We start from the raw sequence: 27,934 nt of genomic DNA, 5'->3' as shown, positions 1-27,934 counted from the left end.
CTATTTTTTTTTTGAAACTGATCTATTTTTTTTTTTTGAAACCTTGAAGGAATATATCCCTGACTTATTGAATGTTTTGTTCTGACAAAATTATGCTGAAAACCATGCTTCCCCTCAGGACTTCCTCAGAGTTATCCGAGAAGCTTGTATTTCCCAGTTTGGCTCAAATAAAATTCTTTTGTATTCCCATGAGAGATTATTTTTTCCATTGACAAATCCATATTTCCAAGAGGAAATATATGGTAAATAATGATCGTGATAATTAAATAAATCACGCTAATATCAAATTTATTTTATATCACAGATAGTAGAAACACCACTTTGGCTTCTTCCTCCGTTTTTTCCTTTATCAGAAAGACGCACACTTCTGGCACTAACGGAGTGTTTTTAACAAAAAGAGAGATCTAGATTTCTTTGGGTGCAGCATTACCGTAAGGGTGGTGTTCCTTTGACTCTACAGGCGTTCTGTGCTATTACGGGCTTGAATTTACCAGCCCCCTAAACTCCAAGAGGGACGTCCTCTTCCGTGGCCGAGGACGCGAAAGCATCTTGGGGGCGTTACCAGCTCCCTCAAGGTCCTGAGAGAAAAATCTGCGGGTAGAGGAGGTTCCTCGGCAGGAGCGCGCCACGGCCTCCTGCGCTCAATCTGGCACGTTTCGTCCAAAGTGCCCACCGGACCTGCTCCTCGCTGACCGGGAGGGAAGACTGCCGCTGCTCCTTCCAAAGACGCCGGGGAGACCCGTTAGCTGAGAGGGCGGCCCCGCGTCCTCCAGCCCGAGCCGCGCCCAGGAGCGGGTGGGGGAGGGGCGGCGGCGCTCGCGCTGCGTCGAGTTTCCCAGAATTCCCAGCGGCCGCAGGGAAAGTTTACGGGACGTAGGCGGCGGCAGCGGCGGCAGCAGTAGCGGTTACTAGGTGGCCAGCAGCGGACCATGGCCCTGGCCGGGCGTTCCTGGCTCTTCTCTCGGAGTCCTCGGGCAGCGACGCGGAGCCGGCAGACTTCCGGGAAGGAACTGACAAGCGATTGAGCGGTGACCGGCGCGCTTAGCGCCCCGAACATGCGGCAGTCCTTGTGGGCAACCCCGGGCTGCGGAGAGGCGGCGGCGGCGGCGGCGGCTCGGGAGGGAAGGAGGCGGCGGCGCCGGCGGAGGTGGCGGCGGGGACGCCCGGCGCCCGGCGCGGAGCCTTAGAGTGGCTGCTTGGCGTGGCCTGGGGCCTCGTGGTCAAGGATGCTGTCCCGAAAGAAAACCAAAAACGAAGTGTCCAAGCCGGCCGAGGTGCAGGGGAAGTACGTGAAGAAGGAGACGTCGCCTCTGCTGCGGAGTGAGTGTCGGGCGGGGTGCGCCCACACCTGGCCTGGGCGGCCGCGGACTGCGGGGGACCCGGGCTGGGTGTCCGACGCCGCTCCCCGCGGCTTCTCTTTCCTTCTGTCCTCTGTGAATTTTTTTTTTTTTTAATGCCTGGAGTGATGTTCGTTGTTTGAAAGCTGATAAAGTGTGAAAAACTTAAGTTAGTCCACCTCCGTCTCCCCCCCGCCCCGCCCCTCAAAATCCACAGACTTCCCTTCTTGAAGCTATGTTGTTGGCTTTGATTACTGGAAGAAAGATATTCTTTAGGAAACAAACTGCTCATAACCCTGGTTCTGTAGGAATTAAAGGGATTACACTGGGGCACACGTTTTCCTCTTGTTACGTCGAGATTTGCATTGTGTTTGCAAACATTGCGGATGTCACTCGCCCTGCTCGAAGTTGTGCGAATGCTGGAGTAGAATTCTTAGTCCAGCTGTTGGATGATGACGTCCGGAGGTGAACGCTGACCGTCGCTATTGTAGCTGCTGCCCAAAGCCTCTTCAGTTGTAGATCTCAGGGTTGCAGAGCCAAAAATTATATGTGTTCGGCTGTGTTCATGAGAATTTCTTCAAAGAAAACCTCCTAGAAATCCCCCAAAGGCTCAAAATAATTATCATCATACTTTTGGGGAAATTTCGAAAAAAGTTGTGTGTGTGTTTGTAAACGTTTTTTAATAGAGTGCATTTCGCTGGCACTTTACTTATTTTCAATTTAAGTATTTGACTAATCTTCCGACTGAATCTTTTGAAGTTTTAGTTCTTGCTTGTGTGATCAGGACATTTGTGAGGTCAGGAGCAAGTGTTGTGGTTTCATGCTGAATGCTGTGCCATTTGTGTAAGTTTCCTTCTTGGAAGCTGGTGACTCTGTGACTTGAGCATTACCTCACATTGTAACTGGGAAAGCTTTTCATAGAGGTTCCTAGTAATATTTGCCCAAGATCGCACAAAAAGGGGTGGAGAGCATGTTTTTCCATTATAACCACATCATCAGCCTTCCAGATTTATCCTTGTATTTGCAGTGCTTTTTTACAGAACAGATCGGATGGGTACATCAGTAACCTGAAACTTGATTTTTAAAAACTTTTTTTAATAGTGTTTTTTTTTCATTTACGTATTCTCTTAGGATTTCGGCCAAGTTTAGGATAGCTTGCAGTTAACTTCAGATAAACAGTGTTATTCAGCATTCCTTAAAATCATGAAATATGTTTGCCACACCTTTTAGCAAATAACTTTTGATATATAGTATTTTGTTTTAGTTTCATCAAATGTGGAACCTTGTTTATTCGGATACTAATTTTTGTCTGCTTGGCTTCTGTTGCATATTAATATGCGTGCCCTCTGATACTGTCTACTTCAGTTCAGTCGCTCAGTCGTGTCCGACTCTTTGCAACCCCATGAGTCCCAGCACGCCAGGCCTCCCTATCCATCACCAACTGCCGGAGTTGACCCAAACCCATGTCCATCGAGTCGGTGATGCCATCCAACCATCTCATCCTCTGTCGTCCCCTTCTCCTCCTGTACTATCTACTTAGTGAACTAATAAAATGGTCTCCAGATCCAGTTTTCTTCTTGTAGTAAAGGTGTTTTCTTTCTAACCAGGAATGCTTAAGGTATTTATTTAAGTTTTATATTCAGAAGTACTGTATCCTTAAAGCCATTGACCTGTTTTCTTCTGTTTTGAATTATAATTGTTCTTAAAAGAGCCATGGTTTTAGACTTGGCGTGTTTTTCTGTTTGTTTGTTTTTGAACTGATTCAACATTTGTGTGTCTCTGAGATTTTTTTTAAATTTTTAATTTTCATAGCTCAATTTTCAGTTTTTCCGTCTTTTGAGTATTGTACTATTGCTACATAATTCCAAGAGTAGGAATGCCAGGTTAATAAGTTTTTAATTGTTTTTAAAGGAATTCACCTTTACATGTTTGAGAACACCATTATGTTCTGTTTCATTTTTTAAATTGTGTTTTACTTAAAGAAGAGTTTGGGGAATTTTGGAAATGAAGTAAAATCGGCAAAACAAACTAATGTTAAATTATGCTGGTAACTGTATCCATTTGTTAGATTGTTTACTAAATACGTATTTTGTAGTTAAACTTACTGATGTTTCATCATATTATGTTTGGTAGTATGCAGAATACGTTTGATTCTGAGAGAGCATAGTTATAACACAGTCATACAAATTATAAATTCATTTGAGTGGGAATATGGCAGTCAGCCTCAATTTAAAATACCCAGATACTTTGCTAAAGTTTTAAATTGTGTTTTCTTAAGTCCATTGAAATTTTTCATTTTGGGGTAAAATGTAAATAAACAACTTTGGAAAAGCATATTACTTACTAGTCATTTTATTCTTTTGTTTTATTATAGATCTTATGCCTTCTTTTATCCGGCACGGTCCAACAATTCCAAGACGAACTGATATCTGTCTTCCAGATTCAAGCGCTAATGCCTTTTCAGCTTCTGGAGATGGAATAGTTTCAAGAAACCATAGTTTCCTTAGAACTCCAATTCAGAGAACACCTCATGAAATGATGAGAAGAGAAAGCAACAGATTATCTGCACCTTCTTACCTTGCCAGAAGTCTAGCAGATGTCCCTAGGGAATATGGCTCTTCTCAGTCATTTTTAACAGAAGTTAACTTTGCTCCCGAAAATGGAGACTCTGGTTCCCGATATTATTATTCAGATAATTATTTTGATGGTCAGAGGAGGCGCCCGCTTGGAGATCGTGCACATGAAGACTATAGGTATTATGAATACAACCATGATCTCTTCCAAAGAATGCCACAGAATCAGGGGAGGCATGCTTCAGGTAACTTAAAATTATAAATACGACATTAGTTTTTATATTTAGATTTATTAACACTTCATTAAGATGATCTTGTTTTCTGGATTTTCTTGGAAAGCCAACAGATACTCCTAGAGAACTACTACTCGGTTTTGCTAGTCTTGCTAAGCCAGCTTGCAAATAATTATTCACCTGCACTGAGGGAAAGAGTTTTATGTCCATTAACTCATCTATTTAACTTATTTTATAAAAGCTTGGTACATATCTGAAGGCTATCTAGGCAGTATGAACTTTGAAAACTTTTTTAATGCCTATAGTTGGATTGACTCTAGGTTTAGATTTGGTAGAATGGGATGGTTAGGATTTCAGAGAAACTGGACTTAAACCTGGGAAAGCAAAGGCAAATAGGAAGAATTGGGCATGGTAGGTGATACCATGGGCAACTGCATCATAGCTTAGCTAGAACATGCTCTGTTTTGTTTTTAACAGAACTGTTTTTGTAGTTAAATAATTATTTCCCTGGTTTAAAAGGACTGATTGTCAAATGGTTGATTGTGTGTTGTGTCCTTTTGTTCTTTTTACAATGGAGAAAAATATTTTCCACATAATTTTTTAAACTCTGCTTTCTGTATTTGCTGACTTTGGGATATAGTACAAGGAGCAGAAGAGAGAGGTAAAATACACAGTTCTACTTTGTTCCTAAAGTACTAGGTTACACTAGGTAAATGAAGCAAGCTGAAAATCAAACTTTTTCATCTGATTTTTTTCCTAGTAAGTTGTAGGCTTTACAGTTTGGCAAGATAAAAACAAAAAATACCTGATACATTTACACTTCATTCATTTAGTATTAGTGTTTATATGTCTAGTATTTTCCCTTTTGGTATCTGTGTTCTGATACCTTAATTGGGAGAAGAAAACCCATATATGCCAAATGATCACAGACGAGTTACTTGTTGCACTTTGTGTAAGGGGAGTCAGAAGAGAGATCAGCATAGGCTAGAATGCATAGAGAATGGTTCATGGAAGAGGTGGGATCTGAACTGTTTTCTTTGAGCTTGGACTTCAGATTGACAGGATACATAGAAAGGACATTGTAGGTGAAAAATCAGTGAAAACAGCACATATGTAAATCCAGGGAACTGTGTAGTTCTGTCTAGTTTGAAGAAATAAGTTGGAATAAGTTTGAATACAGTGGAAAAGAGATTAGTGATGCAACAGCAGGCTATACAATTTAAACTCAGGTCAAGCAGAAGCCGTTGCAGATTTCAAAAGGACGAGATTTTAATTTTATGAAAGCAGTGTTTAAATATTAGTTTACTAGTTGTACTCGGAATAGATTGCTAGAAGAAAGAGGACCTCAGGTACCAGTGGTGTTAGAGACAAAGTGCAAATTTATGATGCATTTGAAGGAAAAATGAGATTTAATCACAAGTTTAGGAGAAAATAAATCACTGAAGTTTTGAAAATTGAAGAATAGTCTGGAATAGGTGGCAAGAGCAGCTTATTTTGTGAAAGCTGACATTCAAGTTTCATTGGGATACTGAAGAGGAGAGGTTTTCTAGACATAGAAATACTGCAATGAAAATAGGTGAGTACCTTTTTTGTTTTTAAAGTGCTTCTAGGTTAAAGGATTGACAGTTGCATACTTCAGTGTTTATTTTGGCTATTTCTAATATCCACATTCAGAAAACTAAGATCATGGCATCCAGTCCCATCACTTCATGGCAAATGGATGGGGAAACAATGGAAACAGTGAGAGACTTTATTTTTTTGGGCTCCAAAATCACTGCAGATGGTGACTATAGCCATGAAATTAAAAAATGCTTGCTCCTTGGAAGGAAAGCCCTGACCAACCTAGACAGCATATTAAAAAGCAGAGACATTACTTTGCCAACAAAGGTCCACCTAGTCAAAGCTATGGTTTTTCCAGTAGTCACGTTTGGATATGAGAGTTGGACTATAAAGAAAGTTGAGGGCCAAAGAATTGATGCTTTTGAACTGTGGTGTTGGAGAAGACGCTTGAGAGTCCCTTGGACTGCAAGGAGATCCAACCAGTCCATCCTAAAGGAAATCAGTCCTGAATATTCATTGGAAGGACTGATGCTGAAGCCTAAGCTCCAATACTTTGGCCACCTGATCCGAAGAACTGACTCACTTGAAAAGACCCTGATGTTGGGAGAGATTGAAGGTGGGAGGAGAAGGGGACGACATAGGATGAGATGGTTGGCGTTACTTACTCGATGGACATGAGTTTGAGTAAGCTTCGGGAGTTGTTGATGGACAGGGAGGCCTGGAGTGTTGTTGTCCATGGGGTTGCAAAGAGTCGGACATGAGTGAGCAACTGAACTGAACTGAATATCGTGTAGTTTTTAACCTTAGAAATAGTTTGTTATCCAGTAGTGAGTTTTAAAAATGAAGTTCATTTTATAAGTTTTTTAGAGTAATACCTGCTTGTTATAGGAAATTTGCAAAATGCAGAAAAGTAAAGGTAAAGCACTCATAATACCAGAGGTTCTTTGTATTTAGTTATTTTGTTCATCTTTTTGCATGACATTCTTTTTTGTTTTTTAAACAGTGTTGTGATTATACCCAATACAGTTTTGTATACCTGCTTTTTTACTTGAATGAGTTTCTTAATGTTAAGCACTATTTATGTGATGTTTCAGTACCCCATAATTTTCCATTTGGTGCATGTCTTATGGTTAATATTTTAATTATTTGCACTGGATGTCAGTTGCACCATGAGAACTCTTAAGTTGTGGCATGTGAGATCTAGGTCCCTGATCAAGGATTCAACCCTGGTCTCTGCCTTGGGCGTCTTAGCCACTAGACCATCAGGGAAGTCCCAGTATTTTAAATGTTAGTAAGGATCTGACCTAGTCTGGGATCATTTGGAAAGGGGAGAAGTGGGACATATCTGCATAGAATGGCCTTGGCCACTGATGGTTACTGAGGGATGCTGCTGCTGCTGCTAAGTCGCTTCAGTTGTGTCCGACTCTGTGCGACCCCATAGACAGCTGCCCACCAGGCTCTCCCGTCCCTGGGATTCTCCGGGCAAGAACACTGGAGTGGGTTGCCATTTCCTTCTCCAATGCATGAAAGTGAAAAGTGAAAGTGAAGTCACTCAGTCGCGTCAGACTCAGCGACCCCATGGACTGTAGCCTACCAGGCTCCTCCGTCCATGGGATTTTCCAGGCTAGAGTACTGGAGTGGTTTGCCATTGCCTTCTCCACTGAGGGATGAGGGAAAAAAAAAAAGACTCAGATAGGATTAGCAAAGCACCTGGTTGTATAGGAGATGCTGTAAAAATAAATGGTTGAATAAGTAAATGGATCCAGATTTCAAGTCAGTACTGGAAATAATAGCTTACAGCAATCAATTTGTCATTAATAAAGATTGTTGTTCTTCACATTTACCTTTCCCATATATATTTATGTTGCAGACATCACTGATAGCTCATGACACTTTTATGCCTAAAGTATGAAGAAATTAATGATACCAAGTTAAAATCTGGTATTTAATAGTATTTTAAAATTCTGATTTGAAAAATATTGAGTAAATACTGTAAAAACTAAATTTCTACTGATCCTGTTTTAGGATCCTACTTATGCAATCTGATACAGTTCTTGTAATTTTAATGACAGACTTTAAAACAACTTCTCCCAGTTATATTTTAGAAATAAATAAAATTTAATTGGATATTTTTTCAAATTAAAGAATGTTATTTAAAAAAAGATTTGTATTAATAGCAGCAGTGGTACATGCTTAAGAAATTTCACTTAACATTAATTTATACCAGGGCAATAAGATTAATACACCTTTCAGAGATAGAAATGGTACTTCTTTGCAGGAGTCTCTTAAGTGGCAGGGGAGGATTAATAATCAATTATTAACCAAATAGAAAAGCCTAATAGCTGTCTTTCCAGAGGGGAAAAGTCTGAATATGAGATAGTAGCTGGAAATTTCTTGAATTCGTCTTGAAAAGACTTGAAACTTACTGTATTTTCATATGCTGGAGAGAGTTCAAGAAATTTGAATGGATGGAAAGGAGAAAGTAAGTTTGCGGGAGAGTAGGGATGTGTTCTAGACAGATTTATTTTCACAGGTTTTAAATTTTGGTTGCTATTACTAATGTAATAAGCATAAAAAAGTTATGGAAGAAAATAGTTTTGTGACGACCATCTGAGCCACCATGGAAGCCCTGGGGGTAGTAATTTCTGCTAATTAGTTATTAAACTTTTAGGAAACACCTTGTCTCAAGGGTTAATTTCATCTTATTGTAGTTAGCAGAAGTACAAAAAAACAAGTTGTATAATATCTTAAAGGGTTTTAGGGCCTAGGACGTTCTACATTTAGCTGTGAAATTTGACCTTTAACATTTTGGCCTACATACCAGTCAGGCAGTTACTGTATGTGCCAAAGAAAGGAATTCTACTGTTAACAGGAAGTCTTTAGTTGGAATACTAAAGGCAAATTGAATTCCTTTGTTTTATGCCTAAATAATTTAGTTCTATGCAATTTTAAGTATCAAACTTTTAAATTTTATCTTTAAAGACAGCTAAAGAAATCAAGTTATAAACAGCCAATTAAAAATTAGGTCCAGGCTTTACCAAACAAAATACTGGAGTTGTGTTTACTCCAGGAAATGCATAAATATTAGTTAACCCTAATCTTCTTTTGAGGATGTGGTAATAATCCTTAGGGGCACAGTTTTACTTGTCGTTATTTGCAGAGGAGGAAAAAGGCAATTGGCTTTGTTTAATCCGTATAATTTCTTATCAACATCTTGATTATAACATGGGCTGTAATGTTTAGTATTATCTTGGAGCTCGTAACCTTCATTAGGATTCCAGATTCCATTTTATTTTTTGTAACCACTTTAGCATTAGGAAGCTAGAATTTTTAAGCTTGTCTGTAAGGGCAGATCTTGTAGATATCTGCCCAGTTGTATGATATTAAGTTTTTGGAGGGATATCTAGTGAAAGCTTTGTGGAGAGACAAAGTAATATTTTTATCTGTGTTTGGGAAATTATGTGTTTAGCTTAATGTTTTAGTTAATTTTATATAAGTGGAAGTTGCTTGTGCAATTAATTCCTGCAAATGAAAGTTATTTTAAAGATTATGAATTCACTTTTTTCTCAGACTAATTGAAATTATGGAGAACTATTTTTTTTTCTTATAGCTCAGAAACAAGTTCAGAATTACAGATTGCATTTTCTTTTACTAGCGGCAGTCATATTTTTCATTGAAGAATTACGGTTGATCTTTTGTGGTATGGTTATGTGGTAGGTAATAGATTTGTCATTTGACCTTATACCATCCGTATGGCCTTTGGTAACGTAACTTACTTGAACCGTTGTTTCCTTATCTGTAAATTGATAATCATACCTGTGCCTCAGAGAGCTGATTGAGTTTGAAATAGTACATATGGAAAAGGCCAGGGACAGAGTAGACATTCATAATTGGTAGTTCATGCTTTTGGTAAGAATGTTATGTGCTCTTCTATGCTTTTTCCAGATTTGGCATATTTGGTTGTCGAAGTTTCAGCTTTCTAGCCGAACTTAAGAGTGGAGGTCTGGTGTGTTAGAGCTTGAGATAGCTTTTTTAAAAAAAATGTCTGCTAGACTTATTACGAAGATCCAGGGGATCTTTGGGAAGATCCCCTGGAGAAGGAAATGGCAACCCACTCCAGTATTCTTGCCTGAAAAATCCCATGAACACAGGAGCCTGGTAGGCTACAATCCAAAGGATTGCAAAGAGTCTGGACACGACTGAGCGACTAAGCAGACTTATTACGCATTCCCAGGTGGCTCATTGGTTAAGAATCTGCCTGCCAGTGCATGAGATGCAGGAGACACGGGTTCAATCCCTGGGTCAGATCCCCTGGAGTAGAAAATGGCAACCCACTCCAGTATTCTTGCCTGAAAAATCCCATGGACAGAGGAGCCTGGCAGGCTACAGTCCATGGGGTCACAAAGACTTGGATGCAACTGAGCACAGGCACAGAGCTACAGATACTACTGATAATGTTTTATGTTTTAGATAGGTGATTTCCAGTCCTTTTGTACTGTACATTCATCTCCCAATAGGTTTTATAGAATTATAAATAGTTTCAAATAACAATTTGAAAAAATTTTAGTGCATATGGCAGCTTCAGAAAGTAGGAGTGGGAGATTGTCATGAAACTAAAACTGTTTATAGATAGCTCCTAAAAGGTTAGGAATCATGGTTTCACATGGTATTGGTAAAGCTGATGAGCCTATTTGGGACTTTCTGGACTTCGTGGCTCCCTTATCAACCTGTCAAGGTTTAGTTCCTGGACACAAGAAGTTCTATAGGGAGGTCTTTATGTTTCTTCTAAATATGAATTTCAAGTTTATCATAGTTTAAAATCTGGTTTTTGGTACCTACTATTGTTTACATGTAACAGTGCATGTGTTTCTAGATTTAGGCAAGTTTAGTATATAGAAATTAGGATTGAATGAATGAATGAAACTGTCACAGACTTTAATACTCTCTAAGCCTGTATGGTTTTTAATTACTATATAATAGCTTTTTGTTTTTAATGCATCATTTAGAAATCTATTTATATAGTTATATATATATATATATATATATATACATAATATATATTATATATACATATTATATAGTTCCAGGGGGACCTCTTTTGAGTCATACTGTTATGGTTCTTATCAATAACTCAATTTGAATACATTGAATTAACTATGTTGTTGTTGTTAAGTCGCTAAGTTGTGTCCCACTCTTTACGACCCCATGAACTGCAGCATACCAGGCTTCCCTGTCCTTCACCATCTCTTGGAGTTTGCTCAAACTCATGTCCATTGTGTTGATGCCATCCAACCATCTCATCCTCTATCGCCCCTTTCTCTTCCTGACGTCAGTCTTTCCCAGCATCAGGGTCTTTTCCAATGAGTCTATAATTCTTTCTAAAAATTGCCATCCTTGGTTGTGACTAGTACTACAACATCTTTAGTGATGGAAATTTGACAAAGTATAAAGCTATTGCATGCTTAAACAGCATGATTGTAGATATTTCCTATGTGCATGTCTTTAATACGTTGGCTTATTTCTTTTCTGCTTAAATATTTTCTGTTTAAGTACTGAAGTTGCTTAAGCTACACTTAATAAATGTCCAATTGGAAATCACAGAAGCCAAAGTCAGCTTCACCAGAAGGCTTGTTAGCTTTGTTTTGTCTTATAGTCACCATATATTTTTAGAAATAATATGCCTTTCTTCCCAAAGGGTACTCGGCAAGAGTGATTTTGTTTTCTTTCTTGCATTTTCCTTTCTGCCAGAGTAATTCATAGGCGATGTTATGTATTCTATTGCATCAGATCCAGAGACACATAATGACTGATTTCTCTTTTTGTGATGTTAAAATTGATCATGGGATCAGATGCCATCCCAATTCATCCATCATGAGATTCTCTGTCAGCTTTCACCTAGTGATTTGGAAGCCAGTATTGATTATTGGCTAGATCCAATATTTCATTAGCTGTTGCAAGTAGTGATATTCTGATGTCGTTTCTTTATTAGTTGGAATTCTGTGAAGAAGAGTTCTATAGTGAAGAACTTTGCTTAATTATTTGGTTTCCTTTGTTAGTATTTTGGCTATTCATATAAGACAGGATACATGCTAAACCTTTCCCTTTACTTACTGTTTTTCAAAATAATTGCCTAACTGCCTCCGGAGGTAACGAATAAGTTTTTCTTTTTAGTATCTTCATGAACTCAAGAATTTTTAAGAAATAAAACAACACGTTTTATTTGAATTTCACCAGTTTTTTCATTAATGTTCATTTTCTGTTACAGGATCCAATGCAGAGTACCCCATTACATTTAGTTGTCATATCTCTTAGTGTTCTTCGGTCTATAACAACTTCTTAGTCTTTTCTTGTTCTTAATGACCTTGACAGTTTTGAGGAATACTTGTCAGATATTTTGTAGACTGTCCCTCGATTTGCATTTTGTCTGATGTTTTTCTCATGATTAGACTGGGTGTATTGGTTTATGAAAAGAATACCAGAGGTGAAGTGTCTTCATCATATCGTATAAAGGAGATACATGATCTCTTTATGACATTATTGGTGATGTTAACCTTAAGCACTTGGTTAAGAGTTGCCAGGTTTCTTACTGTAATGAACACTACATGTTTATTCTTCCAGTTTTTGTCTTCATCATTCTTTCCTAAGCACACCTATTATCTCTGTTTTTCTTAACATCTGTTTTTCGGGGCTTTTGTTTTTCTTCTTTTTGATCTTCCTTCAGGGAGTTGATTGCTTCATTCTTTTTTCAATTTATGGCAGTGGCAGAATATTTAATTTCACTTTTTTCTCTGCTTTGGTTCAACATTTTTTTGAATGTTCTTTTTAATCAGTTTTGTGCCTTTTTGCCTCTTCAATTTTTCTTACAGAAATTGATGTTGTGCTATCCTTATTATATGTTATTGAATAATTTGGGTTTTTCTCTGCCAGTTATTTGAAATTGGCTGCTGTAGTTGCTAGAGAGGTAGGAGATTGAGTAGGGAAAAGGAAAAATTACCAGGGTAGTGTGTGGGCTGCATAGTTTTTCACAGTACTCTGTTCTTATTTCCACTTCTTCCTTTACAGTTCTAGCCCATCTGCTTTTGGCAGTCTTGGTGTATATATTAAATCTAGGGATTTTACCTCTCTTTTTTTTTTTTGAAACACAGTTGATTTACAGTATTGTGTTGATTTCAGGAGTATAACATGGTGATTTGTTTTTTGCAGTCGGTTCCATTATAGGTTATTACCAGATACTGGGTATGACTCCCTGTTGTTGTTGTTGTTTAGTCATTAAGTCATGTCTGACTCTTTTGCGACCCTTAGACTGTAGCCCTTCAGGCTCCTCTGTCCATGGGATTTCCCAGGCAAGAATTCTGGAGTGAATTGCCATTTCCTTCTCCAGGGGATCTTCCCAACCCAGGAACTGAACCCATGTCTCCTTCATTGGCAGGCAGATTCTTTACCACTGAGCCATAATTTGCTGTGCTATAGTAAATCCTTCTTGCTCATCTATTTTATGTATAATAATTTGTGTCTGTTAATCCCATACTCCTAATTTTTCCCTCCTCTCCCTTTTTGGTAAACATAAGTTTGTTTTCTATGTTTGTGGGTCTGTTCTGGTTTTGTATGTAGATTCATTTGTATTATTTTTTAGATTCCACAAATAAATGACATCATATAGTATTTGTCTTTTTCTTTCTGACTGACTTTGCTAAGCATAATATTCTCTAGGGCCATCCATGTGTTACTGTAAATGGAAATATCTCATTCTTTTTTAGGGTTAAATAACATTCCATTGTGTGTGTTTTATACATGTATACACATGTATGTGTACATGTTTTATGCATGTACACACATATATTTATACACACACACATACACCATATCTTTTTAAGCCAGTTGTCTATTGATGGACACTTGGGTTGCTTCCATGTTGAGTATTATAAATAGTGCTGCTATGAACATTATGGTGCTTGTATCTTTTCCAGTTAGAGTTTTCCTCTTTTCCAGATATATGCCCAGGAATGGGATTATTGGATCATATGGCAACTATATTTTTATTTTTTTAAGGAACCTCCATACCGTTTTCCTTAGTGGCTGCATCAGTTTACAGTCCCAGCAGTGTGAGAGAGTTAGTTCCCTTTTCTCCACATCCTTTCCGGCACTTACTGTTTATGGACTTTGAAATGATGATTCTGGCCAGTGTGAATTGATACTTCATTGTAGTTTTGATTTGCATTTCTCTAACAATTAGCGATATTGAGCATCTTTTCATGTGCCTGTTGGCCATCTGAATGTCTTTTTTGGAGAAATGTCTGTTTAGGTCTTCTGTCCATATTTTGGTTGGGTTGTTTGTTTGTTTTAATACTGAGTTGTATCCATTGTTTGTATGTTTTGGATATTAACCCCTTGTTGATTGCAGCATTTGCAAATATTTTCTGACCTATGGGGTTATTTTCATTGTGTTCATGGTTTCCTTTGCTATGCAAAAGCTTTCAAGTTTGGTCAGGTCCCATTTATTTTTGTTTTTGTTTTTTTTGGCTTTAGCAGACTGAGCTAAGAAAATACTGCTACAACTTATGTTGAAGAATGTATTGCCTATTTTATCTCCTGGGAGTATTATAGTGTTATATCTGAAACTGATGGTGGGTGAGGCTGGTCCTGAGGCTAGTGCCAGCCCACTGGTGGGTGGAGCCAGGTTCCAGTGCTGCCACTGCTGGGGATTCCAGGACTAGTGCTTGTATACTGGTGTGTGGGCCTGGGTCCTATGCCCTCTGGTGGACAGAGAGATGTCGTGGCGAGACTCAGGGCACAAGAGGTCTTAAGGCAGCTGGCCTGCTGGTGAGTGGGTCTGTGTCCCAGCTGGGCTAGTTGCTTGACTTGGCCTGAGGTGTCCCAGTACTGGTGCCCATAGACTGGTGGGCACGGCCAGGTCCTTTTGCTAATAAGTTAAAAGGAAGATTCCAAAATGACACTTGCCAGCACCAGTGGCCTTGAGATAGAACAAACTCCTGAAACATCTGCCACAAGTGTCTGTGCCCCCAGTTTCCTCCTGCCTCTCTGGGAGGCTCTGCAAAATTAGCTGGTGGGTCTAACCCATGCTCCTTTCAAATTATTGCTTCTGTCCTGGGTCCCAGAGTGTGTGAGATTTTGTGTGCACCATTTAAGAGTGGAGTCTTTATTTCTTACAGCTGGGAAGGATTGGGGGCAGGAAGAGAAGGGGACGACAGAGGATGAGATGGCTGGATGGCATCACCGACTTGATGGACATGAGTTTGGGTAAACTCCGGGAGTTGGTGATGAACAGGGAGGCCTGGCGTGCTGCGATTCATGGGGTCGCAAAGAGTCGGACACGACTGAGTGACTGAACTGAACTGAACTGGTTCACCTGAGAGCGAGAACTGCTGGCCTACAAAGCCAGAAGTTCTGGGGACTTGTCTTCCTGGTGAGGAAGCCCAATGTGGGATTCAGATCCCTTGCTCCTTGGGGAGAATCTCTACAGTTACAATTATTCTCCTGTTTGTGGGTTGCCCACCTGGGGGTAAGGGTCTTGACTATATTGCGTTTCCACCTTTCCTTCCCATCTTGTTGTGGTTCCTTCTTTATATTTTTAGTTGTAGAAGATCTTTTCTGCTGTATTCTGGTTATTCTCATCAGTAGTTGCTCTGTAAATATTAATAGTTGTATTTTTGGTGTGCCCATGGGAGATGAGTCCAGGATCTTCCTACTCCACCATCTTGACCACATCCATTTCATTTCTTTCATCAGTGTTTTGTAGTTGTCAGCATACAGAGCCTGCAATTTTTTGTTAGGTTGATATGTAAATATTTAAATTTTTGGAGCTATTATAAGTGGTATAATTTGTTTTCAGTTATTAATATAAAAATATTTAATTGATTTTGTATGTTTACCTTATACTTGGTAAACTTCCTTAATAGTTTTATGATACAGCCAGATTATTTTTTTTTAGCCATACTATTTTTAAGAAATTGCACACTAGAAATAGTTTTACAAGTTCAGTTTTGCTGTTTTAGATGAAATGTCAAATCTTAACTCTTGAATGAGATGAATTTTTCTTTTCCTCACTTTCCTTTAGTAGTTCAGTTCCGTTCAGTTCAGTCGCTCAGTCGTGTCCAACTCTCTGCGACCCCATGAATTGCAGCACGCCAGGCCTCCCTGTCCATCACCAACTCCCGGAGTCTACCCAAACCCATGTTCATCAAGTTGGTGATGCCATCCAACCATCTCATCCTCTGTCGTCCCCTTCTCCTCTCGCCCCCAATCCTACCCAGCATTAGGGTCTTTTCCAATGAGTCAACTCTTCGCATGAGGTGGCCAAAGTATTGGAGTTTCAGCTTCAACATCAGTCCTTCCAATGAACACCCAGGATTGATCTCTTTAGGATGGATTGATTGGATCTCCTTGCAGTCCAAGGGACTCTCAAGAGTCTTCTCCAACACCACAGTTCAAAAGCATCAATTCTGCGGCGCTCAGCTTTCTTCACCGTCCAACTCTCACATCCATACATGAACACTGGAAAAACCATAGCCTTGACTAGACGGACTTTTGTTGGCAAAGTAATGTCTCTGCTTTTAAATATGCTATCTAGGTTGGCCATAACCTTCCTTCCAAGGAGTAAGCGTCTTTTAATTTCATGGCTGCAGTCACCATCAGCAGTGATTCTGGAGCCCGAAAAAGTAAAGTCGGACACTGTTTCCACTGTTTCCCCATCTATTTCCCATGGAGTGATGTATATATTCCCTTTAGTAGTATATATGCTTAATTAGGTTTGTTAGTAATTAAATATTTGTATGGTCTGGTGATGGAGGCATCAACTAAAAGAGCCTAATTTCATAGATTCTAGTTTTTTTTCTCCTTTTGTAATTAAATAACAGTAACATTGACTAGTTTTAAGAAAAACTTTATTTGTAACAGTAAAAATCATGATTTTTAATGGGAGAGTATAATTTGGATAGTTTCGAGTTTTTCATATGGTATATCTTTTAGCTATAATAATTGTTCTGTTTCTTCTCTTTTTCCTCTCAGGTATTGGGAGAGTTGCTGCTACATCATTAGGAAATTTAGCTAACCATGGTTCTGAAGATTTACCCCTTCCTCCTGGCTGGTCTGTGGACTGGACAATGAGAGGGAGGAAATATTACATAGATCACAACACAAATACAACTCATTGGAGCCATCCTCTTGAGCGAGAAGGACTTCCTCCAGGATGGGAACGAGTTGAGTCATCAGAATTTGGAACCTATTATGTAGATCACACGAATAAAAAGGCTCAATATAGGCATCCTTGTGCTCCAAGGTAGAGTATTGACTTTTAACTCTTTGTTTGGAGATTGTCTAATGTTAGATTTTGAACTTACATTTTCATCAGAGAGAAAGATGTCCTGATGTTTGATTTGAAAACTTTATCTTTCACAGCTTCTGGACTTACATTTAGTAATGAATGACTTTAATAATTAAAAAACTTTTTAAATAAACCTCAAAAACAGGATCAATATTCTTATGATCAGGTTCTGCTTTAATATGCCAGAATGTTTTTATTAAAGATACCCAGAGATTGAAATAAAATACTCATATTTTTACATTTAAATTTCTTTAAAAATACAGACCTACCTTTGAATGTTTAGAATATACTTTTTTTTTTTTTTAATAAATTTATTTATTTTAGTTGGGGGCTAATTACTTTACATTATTGTAATAGCTTTTGCCATACATTGACATGAATCAGCCATGGGTTTACATGTGTTCCCCTTCCTGGACCCCCCACCCACCTCCCTCCCCATCCCATCCCTCTGGGTCATCCCATTGCCCCGGCCCTGAGCCCTTGTCTCATGCATCGAACATGGAATGGTGTTCTGTTTCACATATGATAATATACATGTTTCAATGCTATTCTCCCAGAACGTCCCACCCTCACCTTCTCCCTCAGAGTCCATAAAATTGTTCTATGCATCTGTGTCTCTTATTCTGACTCGCATATAGGGTTATCGTTACCATCTTTCAAATTCCATATATATGCATTAGTATACTGTATTGTTGTTTTTCTTTCTGGCTTACTTCACTCTGTATAATGGGCTCCAGTTTCATCCATACTTTTGAATTATAATTATGTCTTGTTTATTCAGTTTACAGATATTTTATGTTCTGTTTCTTAACTATTGCCAGGTAAGAAAGCAAAAATTGAAAGTGTACAGAACATCTCAGATCTGTTTGATAAATATAGCCAGTGATCCTTTGGGTTATTCTGACTGATGGTGGCCTATCAGTAGATTTCATTGATAGCCAGACTTCTAGCCTTTGAATTCTGTAGCCAGTTGTCAGATATGGCTGTTGAGCACTTGAAATATGATTAATCCAAGTTGGGATGTGTTATACATGTAAAATACACACTGGATTTCAAAGTACATAAAATGTTTAGTAATGAAATTGTACATGTTTGCAGTTAATGACATTGAGCTCTTAAGAACTGAGTCGTAAAATTAAAAATGGGTAGAAGATCATCAGCATGTTGATAGGTGTTGCTTAGTATCATCTAGCATAGCACAGATATTTGGTTAGAGCATACTTTTTGCATTTTTTAGAACCATTATAATTATTTTGAAAATACATTTTAATATTATCACCCAGAAAACTAAGCTTTATCATTATTGTGTTATTTTAATCATTCTACATGTTTGGATTTATTAATTCAACTTTGAAAAGCAGTTTTTTTCCAGTGATTCCGTTTAGTGGCACTCGCTCAGTGTTTATTGAACAAGTGAAGTTGTCCCTTCAGAAGAGCCAGATTAACCACTCTGTGTTTGTTGGGCTCTGGCCCCTCTGCCTGCTTTCCCCACCATCTCAGGCAGGCTGCTGCTACTCTCCTTGGCTTCCATTTTCAGGCCTGTGACACGGGGATGATTTGTCAGTTGTCCCTCCCACCTGATCACAGTTCTTACCCAAGGGCAGGGATGAGTCCCACTTATTTACTGCTGTGTCCCCAGCACCAAACACAGAAATTCACACAGGTAGATGTTTGTTGAATGAATAAATGATAGAAATGCTGCCCCCCCCGCCCCCAAAAAAGACAGCAAAATGTAGTTACAGTTTGATGTCACCGAATGGCAGACTTTCTGGTCCTTAGAAAGGTTTGAGTGTATAGTGAGCTTAGTTTTCTGTTTGTCATCATTAATCTTACAGTGTAGAATTTAATAGTTTACAAAGCAGTTTTACAGTTTGCCTTTCTCAGCAGCTGTGTAGACTTCAAAAAGGAGAGAGTAAACACCTTTAATCTCAGATAGGTAGTATTAGTAGCTATTTGATTGTCTGTATTATGCTAAACCTTATACATAACTCTTCATTATACTAGGCCATTTAATCCTTAGAACTGTCATCTTTGGTATGAATTTATTCCAGTTTTACAAATCAGGAGGCCAAAGTTTAGAGAAGAGAAGCAGTATTTGTCTACATTCATACAACTTGTAAGTGGACAGTTTGACTTCAAAGCCTCAGTTCTTTGCCACTTCTGTTCTTTCCGTCCAACTGTGCTATCAAGGAATATTTCACTTTGCACCTATTTATGAAAGAATTGAAGATAAAATTCAGTACCATTTGCACATTGATCTTTAAATTGTTAACTACAGTGTAATCCAACACTTACACTTTAGTCCTAGTTTAGTACTGCAATGACCTTTTCTGATATACACATAAACGTTTATGTTTGGAGGTAGGCTCTTCCAGTTTTGTCTCCAAGTCTGGAATAGGCCAGTTTGGTCTCTCAGAATTCAGTCTTTAACCTTCAAGTGGTTCCTTGAACCTTCAAGCTTTCCTTAGCATTTTCCCATGAACAGCTCTCACCCCTCCTTGCTGTTCTCCCTCCTTCCCCCAACACATATAGGCTGTTAGAAATAATTGAAAATGTGGCCTTTTTTATTTTAAAGTCTCTGATTTAAAACAGGCTCTAATCAGCTCTAACTCCCTTATGCTCTTGTAAGGTTGTAAAAGTGGAAAGGAAATAGTATAGTTAGGTGGATAGTTCAAGCACAGTACTCATTACTACTTTAACATCTATTCCATACCACCTTTTCAACCTAAAGGAGAAAGAAAATGTCCATTCTTATTTTGAGAAAAATTATCACCTTTTCCAATATAAATTTATAGCTAATTACTTAGTTATTACTAAAATTTATGATTCTAGTTTTAAGCCTCCTTATAAAGGTTATAACTTAACTCTGAATTTTTTTATAGCCTCCTTTGAAGTTGCCCTTGAATAAATATCAGCCAGAAGAAACCTCTTAAAAATATGTAAAGATTAGCTTAGTTCTCTATATATCACTAATGACCTGTAAGTTTCCAAGAGAAGGTGAATTTTACTTCCCCTATAGTATAGTTTAAAAAAAAAAGTGGTAGAAGTTTGGGCAAGAGGCACTTTGAAAAACAAATAGTATTCTTATACTTCTTGTTTTATTTAGGGCCATTATCCTAATGAACGTTGATTCTGTTTTCTTAGTGTACCTCGGTATGATCAACCTCCTCCTGTTACATACCAGCCACAGCAAACTGAAAGAAATCAGTCCCTCCTGGTACCTGCAAATCCTTATCATACTGCAGAAATTCCTGACTGGCTTCAGGTTTATGCTCGAGCCCCTGTGAAGTAAGTGAATTTACAGCACAGATTTTTGTTGAGGGGTGAGTGGAAGGCTGAAGGGCGTCTCTGGGCTGCTTAAACCACACAGCACTGTGTTTTTTCTCTTAATGATATTGGACTTATATTTAAAAAAGGGATATCACAGCTTATAAAGTTTAAAAGTCATTGATTAGAAATAGAAGTTTTACAAACATTTACTGCATCTTCCCTTTCTGTTAGTGTGCAGCTAGGCTGTTACATAGAGATGCAGTGAAAAGCTTACATTCTCATACGGGTAGGATAACTTGCAAATAAGCGATACAATGCCTTGTGATAAAAGGAAGGACCTGGGTAAGACCTAGGTACATAGGTGAAACCAAGCAGGACACAAGGGCGGTGAGGAAATATTATGTATGGTGACTCAGGTTCTGGGATGAAATGATTTGTGTTCACTGATAACTTAGCTTTGTTACTCTGGGCAGGGTGTTTAACTTAGTTTTGTCCTCTGTTAATTGGAGATAGTAATAGTATCTACTCTTAAGGTTATTAAGTATTCAGTAAAATAATGCATCTAAAATATGTGTCACAGTGTCTTGCACATTAAAAGAACTCTTAATAAATGATGACTGTTATTTTTGCCCTAAAGGTATAGGATAGTGGTTAAGATCAGTCAGGAAGGAAACTATCTGGAAGGAAAGTGTAATTTCTGTCTCCATTACCTACTAACTGAGTGACCTTGGGCAAGTTACTGAACTTAGTTCTAAGTGTTTTTGCTCTACTGAAACATAGGAGATAGTAATTTTATCTACCTTACTTGATGTGGTGAAGCTTAAGTGATTATGCAAAATGGTACAGCAGCTGACTTGAGTAAGCCTTAGTAATAGTTTCTCATTATTATGAGTGAGCAAGGAAAGCTGCCCCCAAAAGGAAAATATATGGGGCTAGTTTTTAAAGATGGCTATGAGTTTGCTAGGCTCATTGAGGATGTTTGTTGTGTAGTAGGCAATGTTCAGGGCTTCCCAGGTGTTGCAGTGGTAAAGAATCTGCCTGCCGATGCAGGAGATGCAAGATATGTAGGTTCAATCCCTGGGTCAGGAAGATGCCCTGGAGGAGGGCATGGCAACCCATTCCAGTATTCCTGCTGGGAAAATTCCATGGACAGAGAAGCCTAATGGGCTATGGTCCATGGAGTCCCAAAGACTTGGATGTGACTGAAGTGACTGAGCACACGAGGCACTGTTCAATATAATCATGAGTAAATGAAATATTTGCCTCAGAGAGCTCTCCTGGAAAACGGAAGCACTCAGATCAATAATCCAGTGTGATAAAGATCAGTGACTGATACATACAAAGTGCTGTGATTTCAGAAAAGGGGATGTTTGAAAGTATTATAAATAGTTACTGATAATGTAGTGTTCCCTGAACCATACTGTGCTAAACTTTCAGATATGTTCTCTCATATAATCTTCCCCAAACCTATTTTGATAGCTGAAAATAATTAGTCTTTGCTAAGATCATACACATATTAAGTGGTAGATTTCAAACCTTTATCTCTAATTCTAAAGTTCATACTCTTTTAACTTTTGTCATTACTATTTTCTTATTTAATAATTACTATCATTTACTAAGTATCTATTAAATTTCTAGTACTTTGCTAGGTATTTTACATATAATAATTGCATGTGTAGAGCTGTTGACAATTATATAAGGCAACATTTTGTAGCCTTACTCTTTTGCATTTCAAAAACCAAACTATCAGCACAAAATAGGCCAAAGAAGAGTTTAAGAAAGTTTAGGATAATTAGAATGATTATACAATGAATTTGGAATAAAACAGTGAAATCTCATAAAGTTAGTGGTCATTTACTATGAATTATTTATTCTTGGCCAACATAAACATTCCCTTACATCCATTTCAATCTTCTCAGTCTGTAAATTCATGGCTGTTGATCTGTGGCCTGATGCAGAGAGGTAAGACGGTATTTGAAGGTTGTGGTCTAAAAGGATCAATTTTTTCTTCCGTAAGTCAAATTTAAGCCTTGTTAAGTGTAATAATTATAGACATTATTCTACAAAGTATAAACAGTGTTTGTCAGAAGTCTGGTTTTTAATTGATTTGAAATTCTGGAGACATTTATCCATAGAAGTTAAGCAAGGTTTGGTGTCTGAGCTCACCTCCAGAAGCCTCTTTATCTTATAATCCGTATAGTGTAGGAATGGGGTGAGGGGAGATAGCAGACTTGTCTTCCCTTTTCCCCTCTCTTCTTTCAGTCTTGATACCACTTGATCTACTGCTGTGTACAGCCTTTGTTCATATGCCGATCCTGAGTCATATATAATATGTACATATATTTCTGTTTCCAAAAGTTTGGAAGAATATGTGCCTGTTGACTTTTGTTGTTTCTGGGAGTTAATAAGATTGAGCAGGGTTATTCTTTCTATAGTATGTCATTTCTACTCTATAGCAATTGTTAGAAATAACTAAAAAGCTTTCCTTTTGAGGGGAAAAAGATAGTACTTAAATGGAAAACTTTGGTTCTTATGAAAAAAAAAAAAAAAAAAAAAGACTTCCAAAGGTTATAGTCTCTTTCAACTCTGGTTCTTTGAACTAGCTATAAAACTTTAGGAAATTAACCACTTCAATTTTTTTCAAATAGATCAGAACTTTCCCAGAATGGGCCAGTGAGAAGAGTTTGTAAGTCCTGTTTAAGCAGTAAAGGAGCAAGTACTCCTTTACTGCTTAAAACAAGAGGTCTAGAAACCTTTTAGTGTGTTAGTTGCTCAGTCGTGTCTGACTCTTTGTGACCCCATATACTGTAGCCCGCCAAGCTGTCCGTGGGATTTTCCAGGCAAGAATACTGGAGTGGGTTGCCATTTCCTTCTCCAGGGGATCTTCCCAACCCAGGAATCAAACCCAGGTCTCCTGCATTGCAGGCAGATTCTTTACTCTCTAAATTTTTGTCTCTGAAGAGGATTAGAAGTGGTTAATATTGTCTGTTAACAAAAGGTGAGTTGGTATCTATGAATTAGATAATGGAGAATCAATTACTTATCCAAGAGGTTTTAGCCAAAAAATTAGCTTGTTTCTTCTTCTTGTTTAACAAACTTGTGGACATCATCTAGCTTTCTAGAGTGCTTTAATTCTATCTCTAGCAGTAACTTACCAAAGTAATGTTTGTATATACTTCTAGAACTAGCTTAGAACAGATAATGTTCTAATTATTTACTGGTTTTAGTAAAGTTAGGTTTCTAAGTTTGGTCATAGAAGTCTGTCATGTATCACGTCATTGTCAGCAAGCTGAACTATAGGAGAATATTAAAAGATTTAATCTTTAACAGGAAAAAGAACATCAGGAACATGTTTACTTTCCATTATTCCTCACACGCCCCCACCCCTCTGCCCCCCACCGTCTCCCCCACCCCAGCCCCCAATAGTTTGTGGCACAGACTCTATTTTATTCCTGTGTCTATGATCCTAAAGTATCACTGTTGACTCACTTCTGGGTATAGAAGGAAAGGCAGAGTGGGCATACTGTTAAATAAGACAGGCACAGGGAACTTGGGCTACATATGATACCTGGGGCTGGGAACAGCAGTACTTTTGGGGCTCCTGAAGGCAGCATCCACTGGAGTGTGAATAAGGTTTTTTGGTAGCATTACAGCAATTGCTGTTTGTGTATATAGGTTATTTATGGTACTGTTTGAATAGAATACTGATGTAGGTAAAATATAGCAAAAGAAAAGGATACTGGAGTAGTTTACATCCTATTTTCTGAATGATTTACCTGTATAGAGTATAGTGGCCAAAAGTTAAACTGAAGCAGGTTATTTGGCTCATTAAGAAGAATGGGAACTACATACATTTTTTTTTTCTTTAAAAAATTAAATAGCGGGCATAGGCAGAAGGGAAGTCACTCTACAGAAACAGCAGGGGCAAGGATTTGGAATGGAAATTGAGATTGCATACTTTTATCATTTATGGTTTTCCTTAGAGTGCTTTTTCCTCTTTCCAGAGTATTTTCACTAAATACTCTGATTTTCTTGCTTCTACACAAAATCCTATTCTTGATGCCAAATGCTGTGATTGGGAAGTCAGAAAGTTATCTGAAGCTTTTTTCTTTTTTAAAACTTGAGTGTGTATACAGAATGATGTTGTTTAGTTGCAAAATTGGGTCTATTTTACGACTCCATAGACTGTAGCCTGCCAGGCTCTTCTGTCCATTGGATTTCCTAGACAAGAGTACTTAAGTGGGTTGCCATTTCCTTCTCCAGGGGATCTTCCCAACCCAGGGATCAAACCCTCATCACCTCCATTGGCAGGTGGGTCCTTAACCACTGAGCCGCCAGGGAAGCCCAAACATGTCTTAAAAACAAGTTTGATATTTTCTAATATTACCATATTTATTCTTCTCCCTTCTTTTTCTTGCTATAAAGTATCCAGATGATAAATGAGCTTTAACATTCTTATAGTTCACCTGGCATAAATTTAAGCATCTTGAATCAGTAGAGATTGCTGAAATGAGCCTTAGCTATGAAATTCAGACTTCAGGAGATTAAGGGTTTTTGTTGTTGTTGTTAGGAATTATGAATTTGTCTCAAACAAGTAAAATCTTAAGCTACATGAATGGCAGAGGTTCTAGGAAACACCTTACAACTGTTTCTTCATGGAGACTCTGTATTTTTTGTAGTGTTTTTCCAATTTGGCAAATAGTTGGCAAATAGTTTCTTCATGAAGACTCAGTATTTTTTGTAGTATGTCTCCCACTTTGGCAAATAGTTGGGGAGTTTCCCTCTGAAGAGAATATAAAGCTTTCTGCTAAGTTTATCTGTTAGTAAATTTGCAGTGCTCATTAAGTAATTAAATTAATAAATTTGGGGTGCAAACTTTATTTACCTTGTGATTTTGTGCTTCTGGCATTCTGGTACACATACCCAAGTTGTACAGAAATGTATGTTAACATGCCAAGCACAGTATGTGGCTCATAGTGGCTGCTCTGTATTTGTTTGCTGTTTCCCTTTTTAAAAAAATATTACATGATCCCCTTGGAATAAGATGATAAATTAGTTACCCAAAGAATCATTGGGTAGGAAGTGTTATAAATTATTGAGAATAAATTTACTAGAATTTACAGTTAAAGTTCTTCCTATTATATCTGTTCTGCAGTATGATTTGAGAAATATATAGGTATATGCCTTGCTCTAGTTCAAGTTCTTTTTCTAGTCTTAGTAGGTATTAATCATTCAGAACTATTACTCTCATACATCTTGGTCCCTATAGTTTTCTACCATTCTGATCTTTTAGTCACTGAACAATTTTGCTATATATATATACACACACACACACACACACACACCTCTTTAGGTTTCATCCATAAAATAAGATGATTGGATTAGAATGCTGTCTTCAGGTCCCTTTCAGTGCAAAGTGTAAATTACCACTTTAATACATTGTTGCACACTTCGTCCCAGTATGTGATGTACTTACCATTGAAAAAGGACTAAAAGCCTTCTGAAATGTATATAAATGTAAACTTACATGAGTCCCTTCCCATATGGTGCATTCTTCTACAGTCTGTTCATTCTCATTCTGAAAGGAGCTCTTCTTTCCTTTCGGCTTGAGTTTTTCTGTTTTTTGTTGTTATTGTTGTTTGTAATAGTGTATACTCAGCCTCAGGATTATGCAGCCCATAGATGATGGTTCCTTTTCATTTGTTTACCTGTTTAGTTCCTCCTTTGCTATAGTGAACAGTATACCTCAAAAAGCTTTATCAACACTAATGACACAAATGATCTTGCCTATTTTTTTGTATTGATCTTTGAGGGACAGTGTGGTCTAAAGTATTCTTACCTTCCTGACAGTTAACTTTGGATGAACTTCTGAACAGCATGAAATGTGTTCTTCAAAATTACAGAACCACAGTGATTTGAAATTGGTGTTCACTATTACCTAGTGTTAATATTAGAATAACTGATACATAAGATGAACAAAATAGGTATTTTTAAATTGAAATGAAGTAATATTAGCAGTTTTTTCCTCTCCCTAAAAAATAGTGTATTTAACTAGCAGATAATAACTTGGCTATTTTAAATTGAAGTTTATGGTTTATTAGTTATAATAAAACTGATACTTATAAAATAGACCAGTTTACTAATATATATTTATGTGTATGTTGTAAACATATGTCTGATTGTGTTTTAAAACAGATATGACCACATTCTGAAGTGGGAACTCTTTCAGCTGGCTGACCTGGACACATACCAGGGAATGCTAAAGTTGCTTTTCATGAAAGAACTGGAACAGATTGTTAAAATGTATGAAGCCTACAGACAGGCTCTTCTCACAGAGTTGGAAAATCGTAAGCAGAGACAGCAGTGGTATGCCCAGCAACATGGCAAGAATTTTTAAGTTAATTTTTTAAAAACAAAATTTAAGTTTTATAAGGGCTTTAAAATATTTTCACAGATTAAAAAACTGCAAATACTTTGGTTAATAAAGGCAGCTTACTTTTTGGAAATTATAAAATTCTAATTTTACATGTATTTTGTTATTAAAAATATTATTTTATTGAGAAAAAAATGAGTTTATCATTTAAGGGCCAACAATGACACTCTAAATGCTGTATATCTGAAAACTGCTTTGCATATTCTTGATGGATACAAATGTCATTTAACCAGATATTAAATAGGAAATGATCAGTTGGTAAACTGTCACAATAGTAGTTCCTTTCTTTAAAAAACAGAGAAAGAGATAAGGTATGCAGTATTTAAAAAGCGTTTACTGCTGTAGTGTGGAATGTCGTCTGGAATTGGATGGTTTAAATATTACCATTGTGTAGTTCAAAACAAAACAGGACTTGGAACCTTTATTGTGATACATTTTTATATATAATATATAGGATTACTCCTTCTCCCTGCCCCCAAATGTAAAGAACTCTTTTAAAACATGTTGGGAAAGTACTTTTTGGTATGAAAGGGTGAAGGGCCTGTAATATTTCAGGAATAAATTTAGGTAAAAGGCTCCAGCCTATGTGGGAAAGTTGTGTACAGTACTCAAGAGCTGCTAATGTTACTTCCTTCCTTTGGGCCAGTGCTCTTATGGCATTTAGTAACATGGTTCTGATGAGACTGAAGTAGCTTCCCAAAAGCATAGCATGTTGCCATCCTAAACGACTGGGTTGAGCTGCCAAAAGTGACAATCAGGGATTCCTTAAGAAATCTTGGTCATTAAATTGACTTTACGTATTTTTTATCTTCCAAGAGTTTGTCACAGAACTATAAAACCTGGTATTTTCCTCCCAACTTATTTTCCTTTTGGTTTAGTAGTTATTAAGACACTGTTCATAACTAGCACAGTACATCTGACTGCAGGCAAATTTATGGCACAGCTAGCCTATAAATCTCTACAATTCTGTGAATTTCAACACTTGTTGAAATAGCTGTTCAGTTATATTTACATGTGTTGTAAATATGTAAATAAATTTTTAGTTTAGGTAATCTTTCAAAATATAAAGTACTCCTAGTTAGATATCAGTGAATATGAATTATTGATAAAATGTTGAAAATGTTACGTTTGATTTTATATAACAAGCTTATTAAATATATTTTTGTGGAAACTAAATGTGTTGCATT

General features: G+C 37.6%; 1 protein-coding gene across 2 annotated transcripts; it reads left to right on the top strand.

Moving 5' to 3' along the window:
- Positions 1 to 866: 866 nt before the first annotated feature.
- SAV1 (salvador family WW domain containing protein 1) lies at positions 867 to 27,923 on the top strand. Of its 2 annotated transcripts, none has more exons than XM_081511306.1 (5): positions 867 to 1,320; positions 3,712 to 4,155; positions 16,729 to 16,999; positions 20,189 to 20,332; positions 26,510 to 27,923. In XM_081511306.1, exons 1-5 carry the CDS (start codon positions 1,227 to 1,229, stop codon positions 26,709 to 26,711), a joined length of 1,155 nt encoding a protein of 384 aa, XP_081367432.1. In that variant the 5' UTR covers positions 867 to 1,226; the 3' UTR covers positions 26,712 to 27,923. The 2 variants fall into 2 exon arrangements, with proteins under 2 accessions (XP_081367432.1, XP_081367433.1); XM_081511307.1 differs by lacking the exon at positions 867 to 1,320 and adding an exon at positions 1,326 to 2,955.
- Positions 27,924 to 27,934: the final 11 nt, after the last annotated feature.

Source organism: Giraffa tippelskirchi, chromosome 7 (assembly GCF_054371585.1).
Source record: "Giraffa tippelskirchi isolate mGirTip1 chromosome 7, T2T-mGirTip1v1.2.pri, whole genome shotgun sequence".
In the NCBI taxonomy this organism is placed as follows: Eukaryota; Metazoa; Chordata; class Mammalia; order Artiodactyla; family Giraffidae; genus Giraffa; species Giraffa tippelskirchi.
The sequence above is the reverse complement of the archived record's forward strand: the minus strand, read 5'-3'. Positions and strand labels throughout refer to the sequence as shown.

Bases quoted from the DNA above. Each gene is read 5' to 3' on its own strand.
- SAV1 (XM_081511306.1), top strand. From the start codon at position 1,227: ATGCTGTCCCGAAAGAAAACCAAAAACGAAGTGTCCAAGCCGGCCGAG. The intron at 1,321-3,711 runs GTGAGTGTCGGG...GTTTTATTATAG, and splicing joins GACGTCGCCTCTGCTGCGGA to ATCTTATGCCTTCTTTTATC. The intron at 17,000-20,188 runs GTAGAGTATTGA...CTGTTTTCTTAG, and splicing joins AGGCATCCTTGTGCTCCAAG to TGTACCTCGGTATGATCAAC.